The sequence below is a fragment of the Coccinella septempunctata genome, chromosome 2 (assembly GCF_907165205.1).
Source record: "Coccinella septempunctata chromosome 2, icCocSept1.1, whole genome shotgun sequence".
NCBI lineage: Eukaryota > Metazoa > Arthropoda > Insecta > Coleoptera > Coccinellidae > Coccinella > Coccinella septempunctata.
Window position 1 is genome coordinate 35,927,619 of NC_058190.1, and position 23,616 is coordinate 35,951,234.

The window sequence follows — 23,616 nt, forward strand, 5'->3', positions numbered from 1 at the left end:
AAAATGCAAAAAAAATCGTCAGATTTTCATACAGATGGTTAATCTCGGTTTTGCAGACGTGTTGACCCATTAATCTGACACTAATTCGGAGGGGAGTTTCTTAATCTGACAGTTTGATAACAAGAAATTTTTTTTAAATATCATCCTTCCTGAATCTCTGATCGTTTTTGTATTCGCTTTGAAAGTTGTAGATGATAAAATTCTATACAACTTTTGTCCGAAGCAATTTTACATACTCTCAACCGTTTTCGAGTAAGAGGGGTATAAGGGCGAGGAGCTTAGCCACACATGCGAAAGGCCAAGGTCAATGTAGAAACCCAGTCTAATATGCATATTCGTCATACAGTCCCTGGCCATATCATTAGACGCATTGATTCGATGCAAAATCTCAATTAAACACGCTGTGAGATTGGTTATTAGGTTATTGATTTTTGAATATTGAATTATTAAATTGAATGTATATGTTACATATACTTCATCTGTAAATGGTTTTCACATATAATATATCATATTCAATAAAAAATATTGATTTATTGATGATTAAACAAGAAATTCTAATATTTTGCTGAGCCACCCTGAGTAGCTATGAGAGCTTTATACTATCAATGCAGAATTGTTCGGTTTGCTGCATTCGAGGATGATGACTTCATATGTGGATTATCGAAATAACGTCTGAACCTGCAGAATGCAAGACGTCCACTGGGAGACATAGTACTGATTCATACTTAAGTACTAATACTACAACATCAAAAATAAATGCCAAATAGAACAATTTAATGAGAGTCGTAGATAAAACTGACATTCTGTGGAAATGAAATTCAAATATTCTGCTTTTTCCTCGGGCAATACCAGTAAATATAAAAAAAATCTTCAGTGCGTCTAATAAACTGGCCAGGGACTGTATATCTCAAAAGCGTTCAAACGTAGAAAAAATTGCTTAGGAAAAAATTTGTAGAAGACGTTATCCTCTACAACTGTTATAATGAATGCGAAAACAATTTGAATCTCAAAAGCGGAGGTAATTAGGAAAAAACTGATTTTCGTGACCTTTATAGCTAATTTTTATTATTTCGGCTTGCTGAAACTGTCAGATTATATTTTTTCCGTTATTCTTAAACCATTAGCTTCAAAATAAGGTATGTCAATTGTATTGGTCAATATGATTATAATCATTAGCGACAGATAGCAAAGGTATAGAAATACCTCCTACCAGTACTACCAGCCTTTTAAAGCTTTTAACCTTATTTGTATGAACAAAAACCTGACGTTAAAAATTTTCTTCATTTATCGCAACCATTCTCATAACATAATGAATGTAACCAGACAGTCAAGCTTGCTCGCATTGAAACCAGCTGAACCATAATACAATGTATTAAATTAATAAATTCGACATTTTAACGAATTATTCATTATTATGTTGCTTATCGAGGGTCAATTCTCAAGAAAAATAGAGATATAAATAAACTGAAAAGTTAAACTCTAACATATATACTAATAAGGATTCAAAAAAGTGATATTGAATTCCGGTTTTCCTTTATGGAATAACTTGATAACATCTTCCTTTGAATAAAAACTGGAATGAAAATGGAACCTTTAAAGATTTCGATACAAGACAGGCAATTTTATTGATTCGTTCAGGAATCAATAGAATTATGGAAAATTGAAATCAATTTTCTTATACTTATTATTACAATGTATTGGTCAGATTTTTGCAACCTTCTTTTCATCTCATGAAAAAAAAAATTCGTATTGAACAAGAACATCAAAGATTTCAAGCTGAGCTGATAGAACCCATAAAATATGGTTCCTATTTGTATTACCCCCTTTACGGGTATGCTATCCAGGAAATAGTACTAGATGCTGTATCTGTCGAAGCATGGATGATCTAATGGAATGTAGGATTTCCGACAATCATATATTTTTTGGCTAACGAATTCATTATTACAGAGGTTAGGTACTATACTTGAAACGTTAACACGTACCGATAAGATTAGATGATTTTTGATAATTTTGCGCTTTCCAGCGAATGATATTTCTCGTTATACGATTGTCAATAATTGAGAGCAATTAGAGCGAGTTTAAAAAAAAATGAAATGAACCTCAGTAGAGCTTTTTACACCAAATTTTCATCCAAAAAGGATGGAGCCCCTCAAATATAGATCTTAGAGAATTATTTCCACAACCTTCCACTATGTAGATCTGGAATTTTGTACGGTATCAGTATTAAGGTCAAAGTTTCGGCATACTTTACATTGCACGTCCTATCTGTGTGTTGTCAACTGAAAGGCAATAAAAGAAACGAGAAAATACGTTTTGTTTCGTTAGGTGAATTGAAAAAATGTAAAAATGGAGTTTATTCAGAAATATTTTATTACATCGAATTCCAAAACATACTTTTATGCTCGCTTCTATGGCAAAGAAGCATATCCAACGTTTGAAAAGTATCCCCCTATTTTCACACACTATTGAGTGAAACTTTGGGCTTCTCTTTGAGGAGAAACTGCAATTTCAGTACCAGTCTATTCTATCCATCCATCATATTCAACTTAAACCGACACATAATTGGTATGACAAAATTTCAAGTGTAATTTGCTGTAAAAATTCCCATTTAAAATTATTGGTTACAGCGGTCATAATATTCATCGATAACGTGCCCAGGTATCTATCACTATTACGTCATTTGTTACCAATATTAGTGGAGTAGCTAATTCCTTCTATTCATATCCTCCAAATTTAATTATTTTTTAGTATATCCATTCAAAACTTTTGTAACAATTTGCAATATGTTAATTAATCAGTATTTTAAACAAAACTAAGGTAATCCGCCTACTATTTATAGCGTATTTACAAAAATGTTTAAAAATGCATTCGAACTTTCTAGTCCTCCAGACGGTTTTTCTTAGTTAGGTTTAAACTGTTTAGAGCATTATACTTGAATTTTCTTTGAAAAATACCTTAGACCTCAAGGTTTTGGATATTGGGTCTCCAGCTGCAAATTTGTTAGGAGCAGTACGGTTGGTTTTAAGGGATGGTTACACCTAAAAATTTAAGTATTAAAACATACAGAATGCTGACAGAGTATTTCTGTTCTCATTGCAAATCAACATCCCTTAAAATTTACAATCAATAGCCACCTACTTTATTTTTTGTTCAGAATACTTAGACTATAAACAAACAGCGACTCTGTAGGTTGAGCAAAATATATAAAAACGTCGATTTTTGATTCTTGGGGGACAACAAAACCTTATCGTTTCAACCATAGATTAAATAGATGGAACATAAGCTATTTTCCAGACTGTTCATTTTTCCAATAATTCCCACTCCATGCAACCACCAATGAAATTAATTTTCGCTTGTATTCCCCTCCTGATCGCTTCAAAATTTCTAAGAGGGCGTGTGTATTTGTAATTGTCAAAATATTATTTCAATCATTCACGTCGTAATATTTTGGAAAATATGCAACGATGTGCCGTAAAAAAGTGTGTTTGAAATAAAAGTGCATTTATACATGGAAGAGGAAAGCGATTCACTCATTCCGGTAAGTTTTTGATATTTTATTCTTGTTTGAGTACACGACTTTATGAAATCAGGGGAGGGATTTAGGGGACGCCAGGGTCGAATTCTGTTTGAATTTGAATACGATCTAATGATTTGTGCTTACATTGAAATGTTGAGTTTGTACATTGAAATAATTGATTTAAATTTTAGTTTTCCAAGAAATAAAACCAGACGACCAGACCAGACTGCGGGTCTTGAAAACAATTTACACTCCAGACTTCAGTATAATGAGAGAAATCGACTTTTACTGTTAATTTGAAAAAGATGCCATCCCGAGTGAGGTAAGATAGGTACATTACCACTTTTTTAACTCGCTTTCTTGTCTGAATATCACTTTGTTTGGAATTTTGCAAGTGATTTCTGACAACTTCTAGTTTTGAGGTGAACTTGAAATTTGGTAGATTCTCTTTCTCCTATAATGAATCAAGCTTTTTTCTACGAACATCCTTCCTGGTTTCAAGATGAACAGTAGAACGAGATTTTAATTGCTTTAACAATACTTTAATTATAGCCAATACTGTGCCTGTCATCAGTACTGGAGTTTTTGAAGAAAATGGAAGGAAAATCATCAAACATGAATGCCAGTTCAGTATTTGCAGAAATGAAAGTGTCTTGTAGTTCAAGAATAAAACAAGTAAGATACATACCCACCCAGGGTGGTACAAAAAATTCTCTAAACTACTATGGTTAATAGAACTCATCTTAGGAATGAAAATCCATAAAAATGAGTAAAGGTCATGTTTTGAGGCATACGGCGTTGAACATTTTTTGATAATCAAAAAAGTTTTCTTCATTTGTAAAATGTATTTCAATGGCAATGTAAAAATTATGCTACTACTGTAATTATGAACACAATATTATGACCATTCAAATGGAGCTCGGATATTCCCATTATTTTTATGAGTTATTGAATGAAAATGTCTGTTATCAGGATATTTCGAAGTGAAATTTCAGTAGAAAAATTTTTGCAGGAATAAACACGCGGAGAACAGAAATTGAAAAACAGCTAATTGAAGTCGAAACCGATTTGAGACGACGAGGGTGTCGTCAGTACTTCAAGGAATAATTTGCTACCCTACAAGGGAGGAAAAATTGAAGATGAAAGCTTGAAATGCCGAGGCAAATACCTTATGAAAAATTTCTTTGAAGACAGCTGCATGCATAAAAAACATAAATATGGCAATGACCTCAAACAATTTGCTTTAAAGTAACATTATTATTTAGTTAAAGTTTACAGTTCCGTTAAAATTGCTCTTAATTATGATACACTTCAACACCCAAAAGCACTTTTGTGGTGGTATGAAAATTTGAAGGGGGAAGCAGTTTGTTGAATTATTTGAGTTGCTGAAAATGAAAGTTTAAAACACTGCTTATTAGTTGATATGCAATATAACTTAATTGAATTTGTAACTGCTCATAAAAGAAAAAAAATAATGCTTTATCACGAATTTAGGGATTCTTTCATGGGTAACTCTATGCAATAATGATTTCTTTTTGATTTCACAATAATTGGTAGATGTTTATAGTTTAACATTACTTTTTCATTCCGCCTAATCTGTTCAAAAGACTTGAGAATTTCTTCAATGAACAAACTCTTTCAGATTCTCATTATACAAATTCCATAAAATTCAGCTGCTTCCACTTCTATTGATCTGAGAATCAACCATTGTGAAGGGAATTAATTTGAAGAAAGTAATTTTCAGTTTTTAGTATATACTTGGTGAATAAAATTTCAAATAATTTGTATGTAGGCTAGGGTCATATTGACCATTAGTATATGGTAATATTGTATTCAAAATAAATTATTTTTCACACAAGGTGTTTTGGTATTACTAGTTCTATATCCCTTTGAATAGAAATATATTTGAATAAAAAAAATACTCCAAATCTTTGCATTAAAACATACTTATTTTCCATTCGATATAAAATTATTGCCGACTATCTGAAATATTCAGTGCAAGTAGTTCTGAATCAGCCCCTGTCCAGTTCCCCCACCCGAAGAATCCAAATTCATATTTAAGGCAGTATTTTGTGAATGCGTTTTTGTCGAAATGCTCTATCTCCTGTTTTATTAATCTATGGTTTCAACCCCAACCCCTATATTCTGAAGGGGGAAGTAGGGGTGAGTAATACCTTATTTGAAAGGCCTTTTTATTTTGAGTGTAGCATATCTGATTTTTTCTATTCCATCCATTCATTTTCGAAAAATTCACATTGATGTCTAAATCAATGGAATTCTCACTCATTTGTTCTGCAAATTCGGTGATGAATCTGCTGTGCGGTTTGGGTACCGGTTATTTTCGAAAATTTAAGAAATTAGTGTACCTTTTCTAAAATTACTTTTCAATTCAAAATAGAAAAAGAACTTTTTATACTATGTGGTAACTTTGAAACTGATGGAATATTAGAAAAGGGAATTTGGAAATTCACAGCTCGGTTTATTCAAGACTTAATAGCCTTTTATACCCACCAATGTTTGATACAAAACTGTTTTTCAAAATGTTTAATTCCATTGAACTAATTCTGTTTTTTCTTTTCAGACTAGTCACAGATGGACAACTACCCCTCCGACAGTGCCTTCACCCAGAAGCATGCCGCAAAGAAATAGAACTACCTTCCTACTATACAGCGTTCCACGACCTAAGAAAAGAAGTATGCAGGTTTCTTGCGAAAACAGACGAAACGCCGCAAAGTGTTGCCGACATGTTAGAATGTATCCTTTTTTCATTCACCTTTTTCAAGTGTTCAAGTGACATATCCACATCAGCATATCTAGAGGAACGGTCTCTGGTGGTCTCTTGTAACTGCATTCATTTCCGTATAGCCAAAAACCTAAGACGGCAAAAACTTTCTTCAAATTGGCGGATGCTCACCCGATGCAATGGAGAAACTCTCACTTCGCGCTTGTTACAATGAACGAGGACCATTCTCCCTACCATTGTTAGAGATATTAAGAATAGAATGTCTTTTTCGGGGGAAGTTACTTCAAGTTCAAAGCTCCTGGAGTACTAGTCATGTTATGCTCACAAATTCAACATCATTTATGAAATCTCCCTTAGAGATTGGGCTGTAATACTACTTCTGGTGTGAATCCATAACATAGTGAATCAACCAATTTTCCCCTTCAGTTTTGTACGGTTTCAATGGTACTAAGACTAAGGTCATGTATTTCTGTCTTGTTAAAACTATTTGTGGTTTGTTTACTGAACTTATAAAATAATGGCTGTACCAGCTTCTAGGAGGCAGACACTAGTATTTGGTGTTGGTATGGTATAATTGTGATTATCCTAAAGTCCTTGAGGTATAGTCAGTATAATATATTAGCATCATCAAGTTGACACTAGAAAACCGCAGGTATCTTCCAACATCAGCATAAACTCTTTACTCAATAGAAAGGTTGTGACTTGATTGAAAATCCTATAGGATTTTCACTTTTGCTCAATTTCATCCTCCAATCAAGTCACAACCTTTCTATTGAGTAAAGAGTTTATGCTGATGTTGGAAGATACCTGCGGTTTTCTAGTGTCAACTTGATGATGCTAATATATTATACTGACTATACCTCAAGGACTTTAGGATAATCACAATTATACCATACCAACACCAAATACTAGTGTCTGCCTCCTAGAAGCTGGTACAGCCATTATTTTATAAGTTCAGTAAACAAACCACAAATAGTGTTCTGACCGTAGACATAGAGGATTTTGAAGATGGGGTCATTGGGTCTTTGTAGGGTATCTCCTTCTTTGTAGGACTCAAAAGCGTTTCTTCTGCATTCTACTCAGATGGTGTTCGTTCTCATTCATAGTCCAATAAATTAAAATAATAATAAAAAATCAGCCTGTTAACTGATACTGAGTTTCACTCTATTCTGGTGGTATACCGTCAGCAGTAAAGTTCATCCACAGCCTTCTATAGAGACTTTGTATGGCCGTTGATCATCCGAATGAATTATGTTCAAAGTGGAAACTATTCACACCTGGAGACACCTGATGACAATAGATTGAGTGCATCTAGTTGCAATCTATATATCACATTTGTGCTTCAGTAAAACGCCGTTAGATGCTGCTCAACTCTGGTCGTTCACAAATATTCACCAAGCAACGATATTTGAAAAATGGATTGGAGCATTCAATTCAGCTAAATAATATACACTGAGTCTGAGGAGTGTAGTCATATTGCATTTATTTCTTGATTATTTTCCGTTTCCTGGCCATTTCCCATTTTCCGATTTTCTTAGTTGATCGCGCTCCTGTAAGATGTCGCAAGATGGTCCATTTGAAGTAAATCTAAGCTGCTTGTTCATGGAATCTCTCCTTTGTGTTTTTGTTGCCATTTCGAATTTAGTGTTAAGTTCTGGTATTTTTAAAGAATGCCTTAATTTCTCCACTCTCTCATTACGTCGAATTTTTATAGTTCTCTTCCTGCCGTTTGTGTCTGTAGAAAAATCCCTGATTCGGCAAAATTCCTTGGAACGAAGTCAGTAATAGCAAATAATGAATCGGGATCACACTTTTTATTCCGTTCTAGTGTTTTACCTATTCCCCGTTCAATATTTATGAAACCGTATTATTATATATATATTATGAACACTTAGGTTATGTTTTGGCACCGCGTTACAATGGAATGTAGCAATGATGATTCAACAGGTACGCTTTGGAGAACGCTTTGAGCTCAAGTTTCCGTACATTGGTAGAGCTTATCCGAGATTTCTTGACATAATAATAATGACTGACTGTGATATTAATTTCCTCAACTCTCGAATAGATTTACAAATTAAACCAGAGGCTGAGAATGAATTCTACAAAAAAGAAGCTAAAGATATGGTGAACATTGTACAAAGATTAATTTTAGATGGTGAGTACTGTCTTTCGAATAGTTGTTTTGTATTGAATTATGCAGTTCATGATACTAAGGCATAATGATAGCAGTTTTTCGTGTACTCTTCTGAAGAAAGTTCTACTCGTAATAACATTTTTTGATCTTTTGAATCATTAGAAATCTTTGAGTATTTCAAACCTCCGAATAAATTTCGAGATCTGATGAGAATGAGAATTCCATCAGTATACACAATACCAGTATATACAATATAGTGGGTATATTAATTTTTTTTTCAAAAATTTTTGTTGTAAAGATAAAGGCTGTCGAAATTTGATGAGAAAAATAATTCAATATAAGTATATGTTAGTTTTTTATCGCTTATATTGACATACTATAGTCAATGAGATACAAAGCATCAAAGTGACTTGCAGTAGATTTTTTTCTTAGAATGCAAATATCTTCAAAACGATCAAAGATAGCCATTGCTAAATGCATAGACCTCAAGGATTCCAATTCTGGAGTTAAAAATTTTCGGTTACCATTCAAAATGAGACAATTGGTAGAAAACTGCTTGTTCAAGAAGTTTTGTGTGTGAATTTTTATAAGCGTACTACTTTCAAGTATTTATTTCCCCTTCAAAATAAAGACCCCTTGTATGTATTTTCCAAACAACATAATTTAGATACTTCTCTTCATATTGATGATATCGAACGAAAAAAATATATAACAGTGCTCATATTAAGAGATGATGCTTTTACAAGAAACATGCAGATTTTTTGACATTGGGATTACGATCTGGATCATAGTCTGTGTTGAAAAAATAGAAAAATAGAAATTTTCAGATGTTCATAATGTTTTGACTACATCCGTCATCATAACTGATATTGATAATCAATCATTTATGAGCTTCCATGAGGGGCTTGCGAAACCAGACGTTCAATAGAGAAATGCAGGATAATACTTAAAATATTACTTCACTATTGCAGGAATATGAAGTAAATGTTTCTTATTGTATTATTCGTTCTTACCTACTGAATTTTTGATTGAAAATCGAGCATTTCATTTCATCATCTATTCATAACAAGATAAAATATGAGCTTTATCTGTCAGAAATATTATTACTACATAGTTGTGGAGCCCAAGAAAAAAATTCGGGATTTACTCGAGCGTGTCAGATTAATATAAGAGGGGATAACTTGGACCCTGTAGAGTACCTCTACCGTAAATTAGACCTGTATATAGGGGAAATTGTCTAGGACAGCTTGTCAGAAAAAACAACGTCATGTATCATTGTACATGTTCGAGCGTGTCAGATTAACATATATGTTGTTAATTACATGTTGAAAAGTATACACTCTCTCAATCTGGGAATTTAAGCGTAATGGGGGAATGTGTGGAAGTGCGCCAAACTTGCTCCTTCTCAACGGAAAAAATATAGGCTGTGACTAGAATCCCGACTCGGGATCTGTGTCCAGTCCCGAGTGAGGTCATTAAATTCGGGACTGATATTCGGTCCCGAATTCAACGATGCACTGCACTGGTGCAATAAAATTATTAAGCAGTGAAAGGAGTAGCGAAAAACTCAATTTTCACTACAAATCATAAGCTTATACCCAGTCAAATAGAAACAATGATTTATATTTCAATCGTGCATGTAGTTAAAGATAAATATGTTGTTAAAGTATATCTCATTTTCAAATCATCACATTTATAAAGAAAAAAAGGAGCAACCTTGAAATGAAACATCTAAGGTCAACATTTTAAACAAAACCACTACCTTTACCTTTTTGGCTAAATTTTTATACACTTAAAATAAAAACACATTTTATTGAGGAGCCGCAGCTTTGTATCATTATTTCGTATAAAATATCATACATTTTACAAATATATTTGGCAGCTTCCTTTCTCGATCACATTTTTTTAGTCAAGAATGGCCATAAGGAAGAGGTTCACTTCTGAATCAAAAATTACGTATGGCAATTCCTCTGCATCAATTTACACTAAGCAATTCTCAACTTTCTCACTAGTTAGAATTGCATATTTTGCTACACCTTCCATTCTCAAATTCCAAGATAGTATTTTCTCCTGTCTTTCCAATCTTGATTCAGAAAAAGCCCACACTATTTTTTAATAAGGAATCACTCCTTGAATTTTTTCGCAACTATTCATAAATAATATTATAAGATTCGCGAACATAACCTCAAAACCCTTTTACAATTGTTGGGACTGAACAAGGATTCCGAGTAAGGCCAAGAGACTTGTTTAGTAATTGAGTCATTTGAATTCGTCAGTCGGGACTTGACACAGATCCCGAATCGGGACTCGGTCACAGCCAAAAATACAATCTGACAGTTTCAGCAACCCGAAACAATAAAAATTGACCATGTACGTCGCAAAAGTAATTTTTTTGAATAATCTGATTTCCTGAGCTTCAAATCGTTTTCACAGTGTTCATAAAATTTGAAGAGTCTAACATTTTCTACAAATTTCGTTCAGAGCAATTTTTTCCCATTTTCAAACGTTTTAGAGATACATGACGATAACTGCATGTACATACATTGATTCTACAATGACCTTGCCTTTTCGCATTTATGGCTGAGCTCCTCGTCCTCATCACTCTCTAGACCGAAAACGGTTTATAGTATGTAAAATTGCTTCAGACGAAAGTTGTATAGAATTTTATATCCACAACTTTCATAATGAAAACAAAAACGATTAGCAGGGAGATTTAAAAAAAATGCATTGTTATCATCTTCAAACTGTCAGATTGGGAAATCTTCCTTGATTAGTCAACACGTCTGAACACCGAGATCAACTATCTGTTAATCTCGACGATATTTTTTGCATTTTCAAAGGACCGCTGTGACCTTGTGTCACGTCCGAATTGCGAGTCTCTTGAGAAATAGCTTTCTCTGGGTCCAATCGACATATTTTCTAAAAATCTGACACGTTCGAAGAAAACATTTTTTCACCATTTACTCTTCCGTACGTCCAGCCCCACTACGCACACTGTCAGATTACTATGAATTTATTATCACGTCTTCGAAAACCTGCAGACGCTTTCTACCACCTCTGAAAGTGTGTGCATCATAGAACCTTTTTTTTCTTTCTACCACACCGATTTAAAATTGTGGGCTCCTCAATTATATGCCTTGTAAGCATGGGGAGAAAAGATACGAGATTTTTTTTTGAGTTATTAGATCTATCAACATGGGATCATAACTTTCAGGTTCTTGTGCGTGAAATTATTCCTCCGTAGTATACATGCTTGGAATTTGGAAAATAAAACGTGAAAGGTCTATATGAGTATATTCTCAGAAGGAAATTGAAGTCACGGTTAATTTCCTGGCGATGACATTTTCTTTCGATTTTTTATGAATTTATGTTTTCCTTCCATTTATTTTTCCGCGCCTTCTTTTCTTTCCCACCTGCTCACAAAAAGCGTTTCCAGAGCGGATTCCTGTATTCCATGTGTAATATTTATATTTTTTCCGGTGTTGAAAACTCAATACCTCAGCAGGTTTAATGAACTTGAAGAATCTGGCTGAGCAGAGTGACTTGGTTTTGTCTAATTGCATTTTACGTTCAGTCAGTGTGTAATATATTTTACCCGCGAATGAGGTGAACTTTCTTCGGAAAATGTTGAACTTTGAGGTTTAACTGTGATTTAGACAATTAATTGATTTTTTTCCAGGACATAGATTCGATGTACCAGAATCTATCAATTTGGTGTTGGAACCAGGAATATGGTGAGTTTCAGTTGATTATTATTCCTTTCTGTTTTCGATTATCGCTGTTTTTTTTTTGAAAATTTTTGTGTTGATTCCAGAATAGGTTATTTTGTGTATCATTCCAACTTATTTTTTCTACTTGTTTTTTGCCTTCATTATGTTATTGACTTGATTCCAACAATTTTGAACGTACGAAACTTCTTTTTCAGTCAGTTAGACCTCATTGCGAAATTCTCACTTCCTTAGAATATCTGAAACAATTTCCAATGTTCTAATTGCAGTGGATTTTTGAGTGATCAGATTTTTAATTTGTTTTATTGTTTCTACAAAATTTTGAAAACCATTATACATTTCAGGGTAATATATGTAGAATACTATTCCCTTTTGAATTTAAGCGTAGGCATAGATGCAGTTCTGGGTGTTTTCAAACCAAGTTCACGATGTAGGACATGAAATAATCTTGTATTTTGTTCTTATGATCTGTAGTTTTAGATGGAATAACTCGAAATATGTTTCATTTCATGGGTCCCTACAACTTATTTCTGAGATAAGGATTACAATCTTGTAATTATAAAGTAAATTTACATGCACATATATACAAAACATGTTGGAAATTAGTTCCTCCACATGTATCTATGAAGGCTTCTTCTGGACGAAATATTTTTAAATTGTGCCACGTATGACAGTCTATCCTCAAAAATTGTGTTTCCTAGTTGTTTCAGATATCTGCCTTGAAGTAGAATAAGCTATAAGCTTGACATATAATTTCCATCTACGATTTTTGATTAAATTCTTCCACTGCATTCTAGATGAAAAAGTGATAGGATGTTACATTTGTAAATACGAAAATAGAAATAGAGGCACCTACTCAAAGAATCGAAAAATTAGTTTTCACTTATAACCTTGAAAAAAAAAGATGTAAGCTTGAGGGATGCTATCCATTTTCACTAGCTCTTGCGGTTACAGAGATACCATTCAATCCCATCGAATTTTGCCCACCCTGTACTATTTTAACTTCATTACGTATTTCGATTTGCAGATCTTTCTCAAAATATTATTCATCGCGATTCGAAATGATTTGTCTAGAAGAAAAATATGGCCTTCAATATTTTCAGAAACATTTGAAAAAACTCATTCAATATATTATCCTTGAAAAGAGGTTGCGTAGAATAGCTTTAGGCTAAACTACGCCTCATAATTGTTTTTCATAGAGATAGAATAGAAAATAAAGGCCCTTTATTATATTATTATAAAATCTCACTCATTATTTTACAAATGGCTCATCAATGTTTGAAGGGAAAGTTTTTCGTAAAAACTGAAATATACCGGACTTTTTGTGAATGAGATCATATTAAAAAATATCACACGTTTTCGCGACAATTCATTTGATTCAGCTAATAATATGTGTATCTATTAGGTGGCAGATTATTGTCACGTGATTCCTATTTATTTTCTATTTCTAGTGAATAAGGATTCACCTCAACGTGAAAGACCCTCTGTATGTAGGTATTTTATAGCTCACGGCGTATTGTAATACTCAATCGATTGGATCCTTATGTCTAATCGATTTCCATCGCCCACTGCTGAGAATTTATTTCGGAAATTTAGTAGCTACTGGTATTTTACTACTTTGCGGGGTAGGAACAATGAGCGGGCCAATATCTTGGTATTTTACGATATTGGAGCCCACCAGTCCCATTAAAATTTTCATGGTATTCGAAGAGTAACGATAATTGATTAGAAGTTTGAAGATAAATCCAATTGCCGGTAATTTCATTCCGAATTTTATTATTTCGGTAATTTATTCTATAATATGAAGAGCGGAAGTACCACATTTTCAAATTTCCTGGTACAAAATTTGGTAGAGGTTTCTATCTAGTCATCATGTTTCCTGAATATATCATTGCTCACAAAAAAAAAATTAAACAGGAACAAATTTTATCAATCCCTCCATAAGGTGTTCCTGAATATACTGCTCCACTTAAGTTAAGGTTTGTTTAAGTGGGTTAGATTTTCGAAAAATAAAATTCTGTTATGGTCTCAAATTCAATTCTGGAGAAAAAAGGTCTCTCGAAATAAATAAAAACTTACAAGCAGTTCTGATCACTGTTCATTCCATTTCATCGTATAAGTGTTCCATAAAATGACTACCTTCCGCTAAAATACATGCATCAACTCTCTGCCTCATAGACCTTTGTATACTGCCTGTAAGTTTCTATTTATTCCGAGAAAAGTATCGACTGTATCGAAATTTTGCAAGAGAATTTTTTTCCCCAGAATTGAATGGGAAACCGTAAGAGAATTTTATTTTCCGAAAATCTATCCCACCAAAACAATTTTTGAAGGAAAACCATGAGGCGTTGTAATTTTCAACCCCTAATAATAAAGTTATGAGATCTAAAAAAATTGTGTGAGTTATATCCACTTAGTGCTTCATATTATGTATAGTTTTATGGCTCAGTGTTTTTTAGAACCCGTAAAAAAATTAAAAACTATCAACTCATCATCGCCTTCCAAGGGCTGTATCTTGGAAGGGAGGTTGATTTCGAAAAAAATTTATAGGAACTACCCCTGCCTATTTTCATCAACGAATCATCTCCCTAAGTCGTTCGCATTTGTTTACAGACATCCTGTAAAGTGAGTGAAAAGTAATTCAGAAAATTTATATTCGGTATTTACTAGTTTACAGGAAAATGCTTGAACAGGATGTCATCAAATAAATCATGCAAATTTTCTTGTTAATTAAGGAGTTATGCACCCTCAACGAAGGATGGACTGAGCTCTTTTTTTGTATCAGAAATGGGTAGACCTGTTGTTGAAGGACCTTTTTATTATTTATGGGGATTAAGTTTTTGAACTGATTGAAAGCTCATTTTTTTCACATATTTCGGGTCATTTTATGGCAGAAACTTCATCATGGTGTGAATTTACTACGTTATTGACGTTGTTTATCTTGCTATTCCACTATTGCATTCTTTGGAAGATGTACTTCGGTCACATCTTTAAATATATCCTATATCCAGCATCCTATTGATTATATTGCAAAATTTACAACGCGATTAGTCAAATCGCCTCAGCTAATGAATGTTTATCCTTTATCGTTGACCCTTATATGTAAGTATGTTGCTTCTCCCCAATTCTCGTTGTCAGATAAGGACTCATAATCGATCATTCACCAAAGCACTATCAAATAGTGTTCATGTTTCGTAAATGTGCTACCAATATCTATTGCATTTTATTTTTTTCCACTTAAACGATGAGATGAAAAACTCAAGAATCTTCTCCAAAGAAGAAGCAGTAGTTATTTTTGATATAAAATCTTTCCAATTGAATAGGAATGAGGACTATAATTCAAATTATATTTTCAAGTTTTCCGTTTCCAAAAAATTTTTCTTTCTTGACCCTAAATATAAATATAAAAACTGTTGATTCGAATTCAATGAAATTAACCCTTTCATTCCTATAATAAAAAAAGCGTTGACAAAAACCTTCCCAATGAATAAATCATCTTCTGCAAAAAAGGTCTATCCATTTCTGGTACAAAAAATTATGGTTGTCATTTAAAAGACACGCCTAATTTTTACCCCTTGTTCAGGGTGCGTGACAAATTCCACAAACATACATTAAAAGTTGAGCAATTTGTAATAGAAATTGACCTCTTCCAGGTTCTTTCAACAAAACATTAAATACCGAGGATATGATTTTGTGCATTACTTTGCATTCACTCTGTATACAGGGTGTTCTGCCAACTAGGTTATTATTGATGCTACGAATTCGCTTAAATGGGAAAATTAGTAGCATTTCTGATGGCCTTCTCGATGCCGAAAACAAAAATCAAATTGACAGTCGCGTTCTCAGATTACTTCATAAAATGATATTTTTTAAATGAAACACCCTATATTTTATCATGCTTCGTGATAACATTCTCAATGACAAAGCTCATATCACCATCCTTCCTAAAGTTGAAAATGAGCGACTTATGTGGAAATTTTTATTTCATTCACTAATACAAAAATTTTCTTTGTTTTGACGAATAAAACCTCCTGATTGTCCAAACACCCAAAATACTATTGTCATTCGAATAAGTACCAAAATTGGGTGTTTGGACAATCAGGAGGTTTTATTCGTCAAAACAAAGAAAATTTTTGTATTAGTGAATGAAATAAAAATTTCCACATAAGTCGCTTATTTTCAACTTTAGGAAGGAAGGTGATATGAGCTTTGTTGTTATTACGAATCGAAATGCATGATGAAATTTAGGGTGTTCCATTTAAAAAAATATAATTTTATGAAATATTTTGGGAACACGACTGTACATTTTTTGTTTGTTTTCGGCATCGAGAAGGCCATTAAAAATGCTTATATTTTTTCCATTTAACCGAATTCTTAGCATCAATAATAACGGAGGAGGCAATGGTGCCGACTTAATTTGGAGCAGCCTGTATATTTTCCAAAACGTTGCAGCTGACTAATAAAATTTGAAATCCAGGGTGTTTAATTGAGAAGCCGTTAAAATGCAGGAGGTAATTCCTTTTCTGAACACATAAAATTTCTTGAAGGAATGTCCACCCTTTTTGAGATATGGGTTCTGAAAAACGGAAAGTTGTCTCAAGTTTACTTGATGAAATTGAAAGCAGAGTCGATATTTCTTTAAAATTCCTGGTATATGAATGGCCTTTCATTATTCTAAACTTGTTTATGAGATTTTCGAATCCGTTTTAGATCATGAGGAAGCTATGAAGATCATTATCTATGTGAAATATGAATCTATTTATCTCTAGTAGTAGACAAGCAACTTGAACTACAGATGAAGTATATTTTCCTCCTTTTTTCTAAAATCGACAAGTACCAAATTGTGAGAATTTGAGTGGGAGTAATTTTCTTTCGTTCCTACAGAACTTTCCATTTAGAACCGTTTCCTGCGAAGTGAAATAATCCCCAAGTTTCCAATATTAAATTGTAACTTTATTTTTTGTTTAGTAGTTTCGAGATAACAGAACCCAAAATATTAGGATCTATACGCAGCGACCTGTGCAAGATAGGCCTGATCTCAAGTAACCTTCTAAATCGAGTTATCTGTTTCGATTGTAAGACGAGTGTTTTGAACCAAAATCATCGTTTCTTATCAACAGTCAATAAAGACCATACCAATAATGTCGATTCGAATGAAACCCCACTTTTAAAAATCGCCTTATCGATAGACATACGTCACGGCGACTGTCCTTGTCTGTCCAATTATTTCGTATCGGTTGAAATGGGACGGACTTCGTTGAATTTTCTCCGTCTGCAAAGCCGATTCTGAAAATTTTCAAACCGTTCAGTTTGACGAAGATTGCTGTGAGCTGACGGTATTCGCGTGGAAACTCATCATTTTTCACGACTGTTCTCGCGTTATGCCGAATTGATATACCGAGTGATCGATTCATCACGTAAAAAGGCTTTGACGGATCCTCTGACTTTTTTTTTTGGTGAGTAGGATTTCCACGATAGTGAAGTTATATAATTCGTCCTCACCGGGTACTTCAAGCTTTCTCAGTTGATTATCTTCATACGACGTTTTTTGAGCATAATATTTCTTCACGTCAAAAAGGATATACTTCACTATGCATTCACTGAATTGTGAAACAAAATTCATAAATGTTTTTATGATTTAAAAAATTTATTCCACAGAATTTCTGGATAAAACCCCTAATATAACTTCAAAGCAAAACTGATTCCATTTCCCCCATTATTGGAAGGATTCGCAATAATTTCAACTTACTTATCTACTATGATAGAACCTAAACGTCAGATAAATCTCCATACAAATCCGGTAGTGTGTGTATATTACCAATGTCATTAGGTGGCAAAAAGAGGATGATGCATTTTTTTCCTTACGACTTCAAGTTTTTACCGTGTATTTTTTACATATGCCTGCAGCATCCCGAAGAAGGGAATGTCAGTTGAGATAAGATGATCTGATATCACCTTTAGGTGGTGCAACTGTGTACACAGTAGTGAAATACGAAGTTCAAGGACTCCAATTGAAAACTTTCCCTTTTGAACATACAAGGTTGAGGAGTTATTTCGAGCACTCCTTTAATTTGGCTGATTAATATCTTGTTGTGGATGAACTTTAATGCCACTTTTTGGAGGAAACCATTTCGAAAGTTACGTTTTCTGTATGTAGTTGGTTGGGCACAGAGTTTATCTCTTAATTATTGTCGAATTTGGGTATCGAAAAGTTTTTCGTCATTGAGTCCTGGAGCCAGAAATTCTGATGGACCCCACTTTTGGTTACTCTCTTTCTTTGCGATCAATATTCAAATTTTGATATAGTCAAATTTCATTTTGGAATATTGAATATTTCTACCTAGGAATGAAATAGTTGGTGAAGAACCTAAGACCTGAAATAAATGTGAAATCCAAAATCTCGGGAAGTATCGTGAGGCTAGTATAATAATTCATTCAGATTCGATGATCTTGTATAATAATACCCATTAAAATAACATAAAATACTTGAAAAATGGCTTTTATATTTTTTGTTGTCAAAATGAGTGTTTTTTTTTCAGCATCCCCTTCTGTCTCAGTTTTCCTCAAAACACCCCGATATAGTGTTTTGGCGAAAAAATTATCTTGGTTTTGAAAATTCATCATTTTAGCAGTTTAGCATTTTTAGCGGTTTTCATTTGTAATGTGAATAAGCTTTGGTAAAGGGCATAAAAAAATTGTGATCGATCATGAAATATTCATAACGTTTTGAAACGTAGGTTTTTTTCGGGGGCTACTGAGAATTCATTGACTACAAATTCGCATCTCTGCATTTTAAGCGATTGTGAATGTATTGAACTTACCGAACTTACAGTTAAATTAATTTTTTTCTGGCCAGAAAGTGATTTTACAATCACCCATATATTGAAACTGTTGGAGAGTAGGACGAAGAACTTATATTTTAAATTACTTTGCCTTTTAGAAGGTTTTCTGCTGCACTGTTTCTAATCGGTCAATCATCATAAATATACAAGTTTTGTTTTATTAATTAAGCAATGTTTTTATCTCACTAAAATTTTAAGTCGATTTTCATCTTCAGTGAATAAGCCTAAGATATTACTAAGAATAATTCCGAAAATGGATTTGTGAACTAATGCTTGAAATTCTCATTCTGAAAATAAGTCGGAAATCTTTTTTTCAACCTATGAAATGAAGAATTCTTATTCGTTTAACTATAACAATTTAACAGTAATATATTAATCATAACATATTCTGAACTTTATAAGTGATACAGGAATTCTTAAGCTCATCTCCAGTAAAAGAGGGAAGTACCCCAGTAAAAGAGGAAGACCGAATACCTTTTATGAAAAAAAATTTTTTAAACAAGAGTCATTTCACCCCACACATCTATTTGCTTATATCAACACTATAACCTATAATATTCCAAACCCCTTCTCTACAAAAACATGCAATATTTTTCTTCATCACAAAAAAGTTTTTTTTATTCGTTTTGAGAAATTCAACACTGAAAAATAATTTTTTTTAATCAGCTTCAGTGGTGAGGTGAAATTATTATTATTATTAAGAGATAATATTCATTTTTGAAATTTTGCGAATATTTTTGGCAGGTACAAGTTACTGGTACAAGTGTCAATATTTGATTTAATTTCTTTCAGTTCTGGTTTACACGGAATAGCCCTTTGTTATATTGGCATGTATAAAGCCTTGTGTCAAATTAGCAGTTTTCATCTGTGAAGACATGTAAAAACTGCAAAGGCATTGAATAAATAATAAATTAATAATGAAGATCTCTCATTGAATATCCAGTAATTACAATATTTTTAACATTTACTGGTGGAGTGGTTCAGTTCGTGAGTATTTAACTAACACTTTCAAATTAATTGATAAAAAAAGAATTATTGATAGACCTATAAAAATACCAATAGGAAAACCACTAACAAAATTTAGAAGAGAAAACCAATGAAACAAGTAGGTATACCTGCAAGGTGAGTCTTTGACTCGTACAAATATTTTAACAGTGGATTCTTGAAGTCAAAAGAAACACTTTTTTCTTATAGCATTTTTTCCAATTTGGCCCTGATACAACAAAGATAGGTGTAGCTATTTTAAGTTTTCATAATGAGCTGTGCCACCCCTGGAAAAACAAAATTAACTTTAGAATAACTAGCTGAATCTGTGATGCTACACATCTATAGATCTTTTGAACAGAGTTGTATTCAGCCAAAGTACCCTATTTTTCGAATTGGACTTTCTAATTTTTGAACATAAGATTTCTCGAAAACGGTACATTATACGAGAAAATATGAAGAATACTTTGATTTTACAAAACGTTCAAATATTCATCAAACAGCGTTCAACTCAGTTTCAAGAGGTGGGTTCTTTGAATTTATGGTATTTTTATGGTACCTAAAGGTAAAAATGAGAAAACTTTCGAAGAACATTCATCAAATAAATGAAAAGCTATATTCCGAAATTCATTTCATTCGATGAAACCGTTTGTGAGATAGAACTGAAAATAAATTCTTCATGGTTTTTCAACGCCCTGTATCTTTCAAACCGAGCCGATTCGAATAAAATGGTAAGGGAAAAATGTGTTTTTTTTTAACTCGAGAATCTACTGTTAAAATATCTGTAGAGTCAAAGACTGACCCTTTATAATGTTGCTTCGACTTATTGGAACAAACCGTTAACGTTCGTACCATTGCAGTCTATACATATCAACAGCCATTCTACAGTTCTGAGTGGTTGAAACATCGCCATTTGAGTTCAACCACAGCCTTCTAAAGTACGTCTCTATAGACGACTGGTGGTTTAACATGCATGGGTCACTAGCAATTTCCTCCTCACCAAACCCGAAATTCAACCAAGATCATATCACTCAACTCCATTATCTTACCATACATCGCTACAACAATTCACCAATTAGACGTCCCACGTTAGCAATCCTTTCCATCATCCTGTCAAAAATTTAATAGCCCTCCACGGTTCGGAACAACAAACCGAATGCCGCAACTATCGGCTCACGATACAGGCCAAATACATAATATGTTAATTCTTCTGGTTAACGGTATCCCTACCATGTAATAACTGTAAGACGGCTTCACCCAGTACTATAAAAAAAAAATTGGAGCCTCGGGCGAGCGATAAGTCTGAGAGCGGCTTTGAGCTGATGGAATTCGCTTGGTTTTTGCGGGAGGCCGTAGTTTATGTCTTGAGAAGAATCTTATTTGTTTTTTTTTCGGATTGCGAAACTACGAAAAGCGAAGAAGGTCGAAAAACGACCTTCAGCAAAAACATTTGGGTTTTTGAGGGCCATTTTTGTCCTACTTGCTTATTCATGATAAAGTATTGAATAAAGGCAATTACCAATAGGTATATGAGAGTTGATTTGAGCCATTATGAGTTGAAAATTTCAGTCAGTGGGTATAGGCAGACGTTATTCATTGTCATGACTGCCCTATAGCTGTAAGTATCCAACCCCCTGTAGTGGGGGTTAATACTCAATTGCTCAATGGCTATAGTTATTTGACTACCTACACAGTCATGGTGTGGAATCATGAATATTCATAACCCCAAAAATATTCCAACTTTTCTGTTGTATTTTGTTGTTTCTGTTTTATACATTTCAAATTACTTATTTTTCTTCATTCTTAAAAAAATCAGTGTTTGTATCATACATTCAAATAATAATTATGCATTTGCATTCTCGTAAAAAAAAGTCTAATTCATTGATTTTATTGTCATCACTGTGTCACAAAAATTTCAGAGGGTAGACAACGTAATTATCGATTTGATAAAAATAGGAGACAGAAGGCTGCGTTTATCATAGAAGGTTAACCTGCCAAGAAATTCAAGAAAAATTTTACAGAAAGTTTCATGATCTGGGAAGCTTTATAAACCGCGAAGACAGAAACAAAATATCAAAAAATGGATTACTCAACCACACGATACAAAATAAATATATTGCATAAAATTTTAATTTCCTGTGACGTCTAGGAAGGATGAAAATGATAACAGCGAGGGAATTACACCCCATTCAAATCTAAATGACATTTTTCTTCTGCAACAGACCTGCTATTGATATGTGGTTATCAAGGATATTTAATGAAAAATGAAGTTCATTGGGCAAAGTTAACCATCCTACATTTGGAAACGATAAGATAATAATTTTCTCCTTCTTCGAAATTTTCATCAAATTCAAGAACTTTCCACCAAAAATAATCACATAAAAATGAACAGTAAATCCAGCAGAGAAAATCTTCGAAATTGAAATTCTCCATTCTCTTCTTGTATGTATATAGTATACCTATTAATTTTTCTTCCATCAGTGAAAATTTGCACATTCTCTAAACATCAACTAGTTACATTATTAAATTCCATCCCTGTACTGTGTAAAGGGAAAAAAAAAGTAAGTTCCCTTCAACCCCATCTGAGAAGTCACGTGGTATAATTCCCTCACCTCCTTCATTTTGAAGCTTTCCTAGTTTCACCTTTGGTAGCACTAAAAGACGCTTTAAAACCTAATGTAGCTACTTCAAATTTGATTATGAAACTAACTTTCATACCTGTTATTTATTTTTTTAAAGAATAAACCAAAAGGTGTGATGGGTGAAATTTGACATTTGAACTGATACAACTATTATAAAAATTGGAGGAATATTGTTGGTTGAACACATGAATATATCAATGTGTATATCTCGGAATCCGAGAGTAGTAGGGAATTGTAATTTTGGGGTTATAAAGTGAAGCAATTGGTGAAGCGGTTTTTGAAATTTTGTTACTTGATGAGCTTCTTGTTGTCAGTCACGTGACCTCCGGATTCAAAATTATTAATGGTACATTTCGGCATATCCATTTTTCTTCAGATTAGACGATTTCAACAAACTATCACACTTATGGTCTGAAATGATTAATGTAAGAACTTCAATATTCTTCGTTTCACTACGAATAGGACGAACGTCTGAAACTGAAAATTATTATGATAATATTTCATATTTCATAAGAAAACGTAATAAAAAAATTTTAAATATTAAAGAAGATATTTAAATTGTCGTTTGTATCCGTGAATGCATTCTTCAAATGTTGTCAAAAATTTCTAGTAGGTACACATTTCCTGTGTTACAGCTCTACAAGTATCCTCTTACCTCGGCTACGTTTGTCATAATCGTCGTGGAACAAAGGATATTGAAGTAGGTACATACCTGTAGTTCAAAAATTTTTCCTTTTCCAGTTCATTTCTACTTCTCAATCACTCGATAGGGCGATTTGTTGTGTTTGAACACATAATTAAAAATAGTATGAGGGTGGAAATTTCTACACTATACACACCTAGATATTCTTGCAAGTCATAATCTGACAAAGATGACTTACAGCATCTGTGGATCGAAATAGAATAAGACTACCCTCAGAGTTTTCCGAAAAAAGTACCTCTTTTGTAAATACTCCACTTGAATATAATTTCATAGCCATCATCGTGTACACTCGAAAATAAAACCTTAATTTTAGATAACAGAGT

General features: G+C 33.3%; 1 protein-coding gene across 1 annotated transcript in view; it reads left to right on the forward strand.

Moving 5' to 3' along the window:
* LOC123308296 (RNA-binding protein fusilli) overlaps positions 1-23,616 on the forward strand; it is a 98,137-nt gene that overhangs the window by 48,097 nt on the left and 26,424 nt on the right. The window contains exons 3-5 of the mRNA XM_044890898.1: positions 6,099-6,271; positions 8,326-8,415; positions 12,074-12,128. Coding sequence (XP_044746833.1) covers positions 6,099-6,271; positions 8,326-8,415; positions 12,074-12,128 — 318 coding nt within the window. The remainder of the gene's footprint in view (positions 1-6,098; positions 6,272-8,325; positions 8,416-12,073; positions 12,129-23,616) is intronic.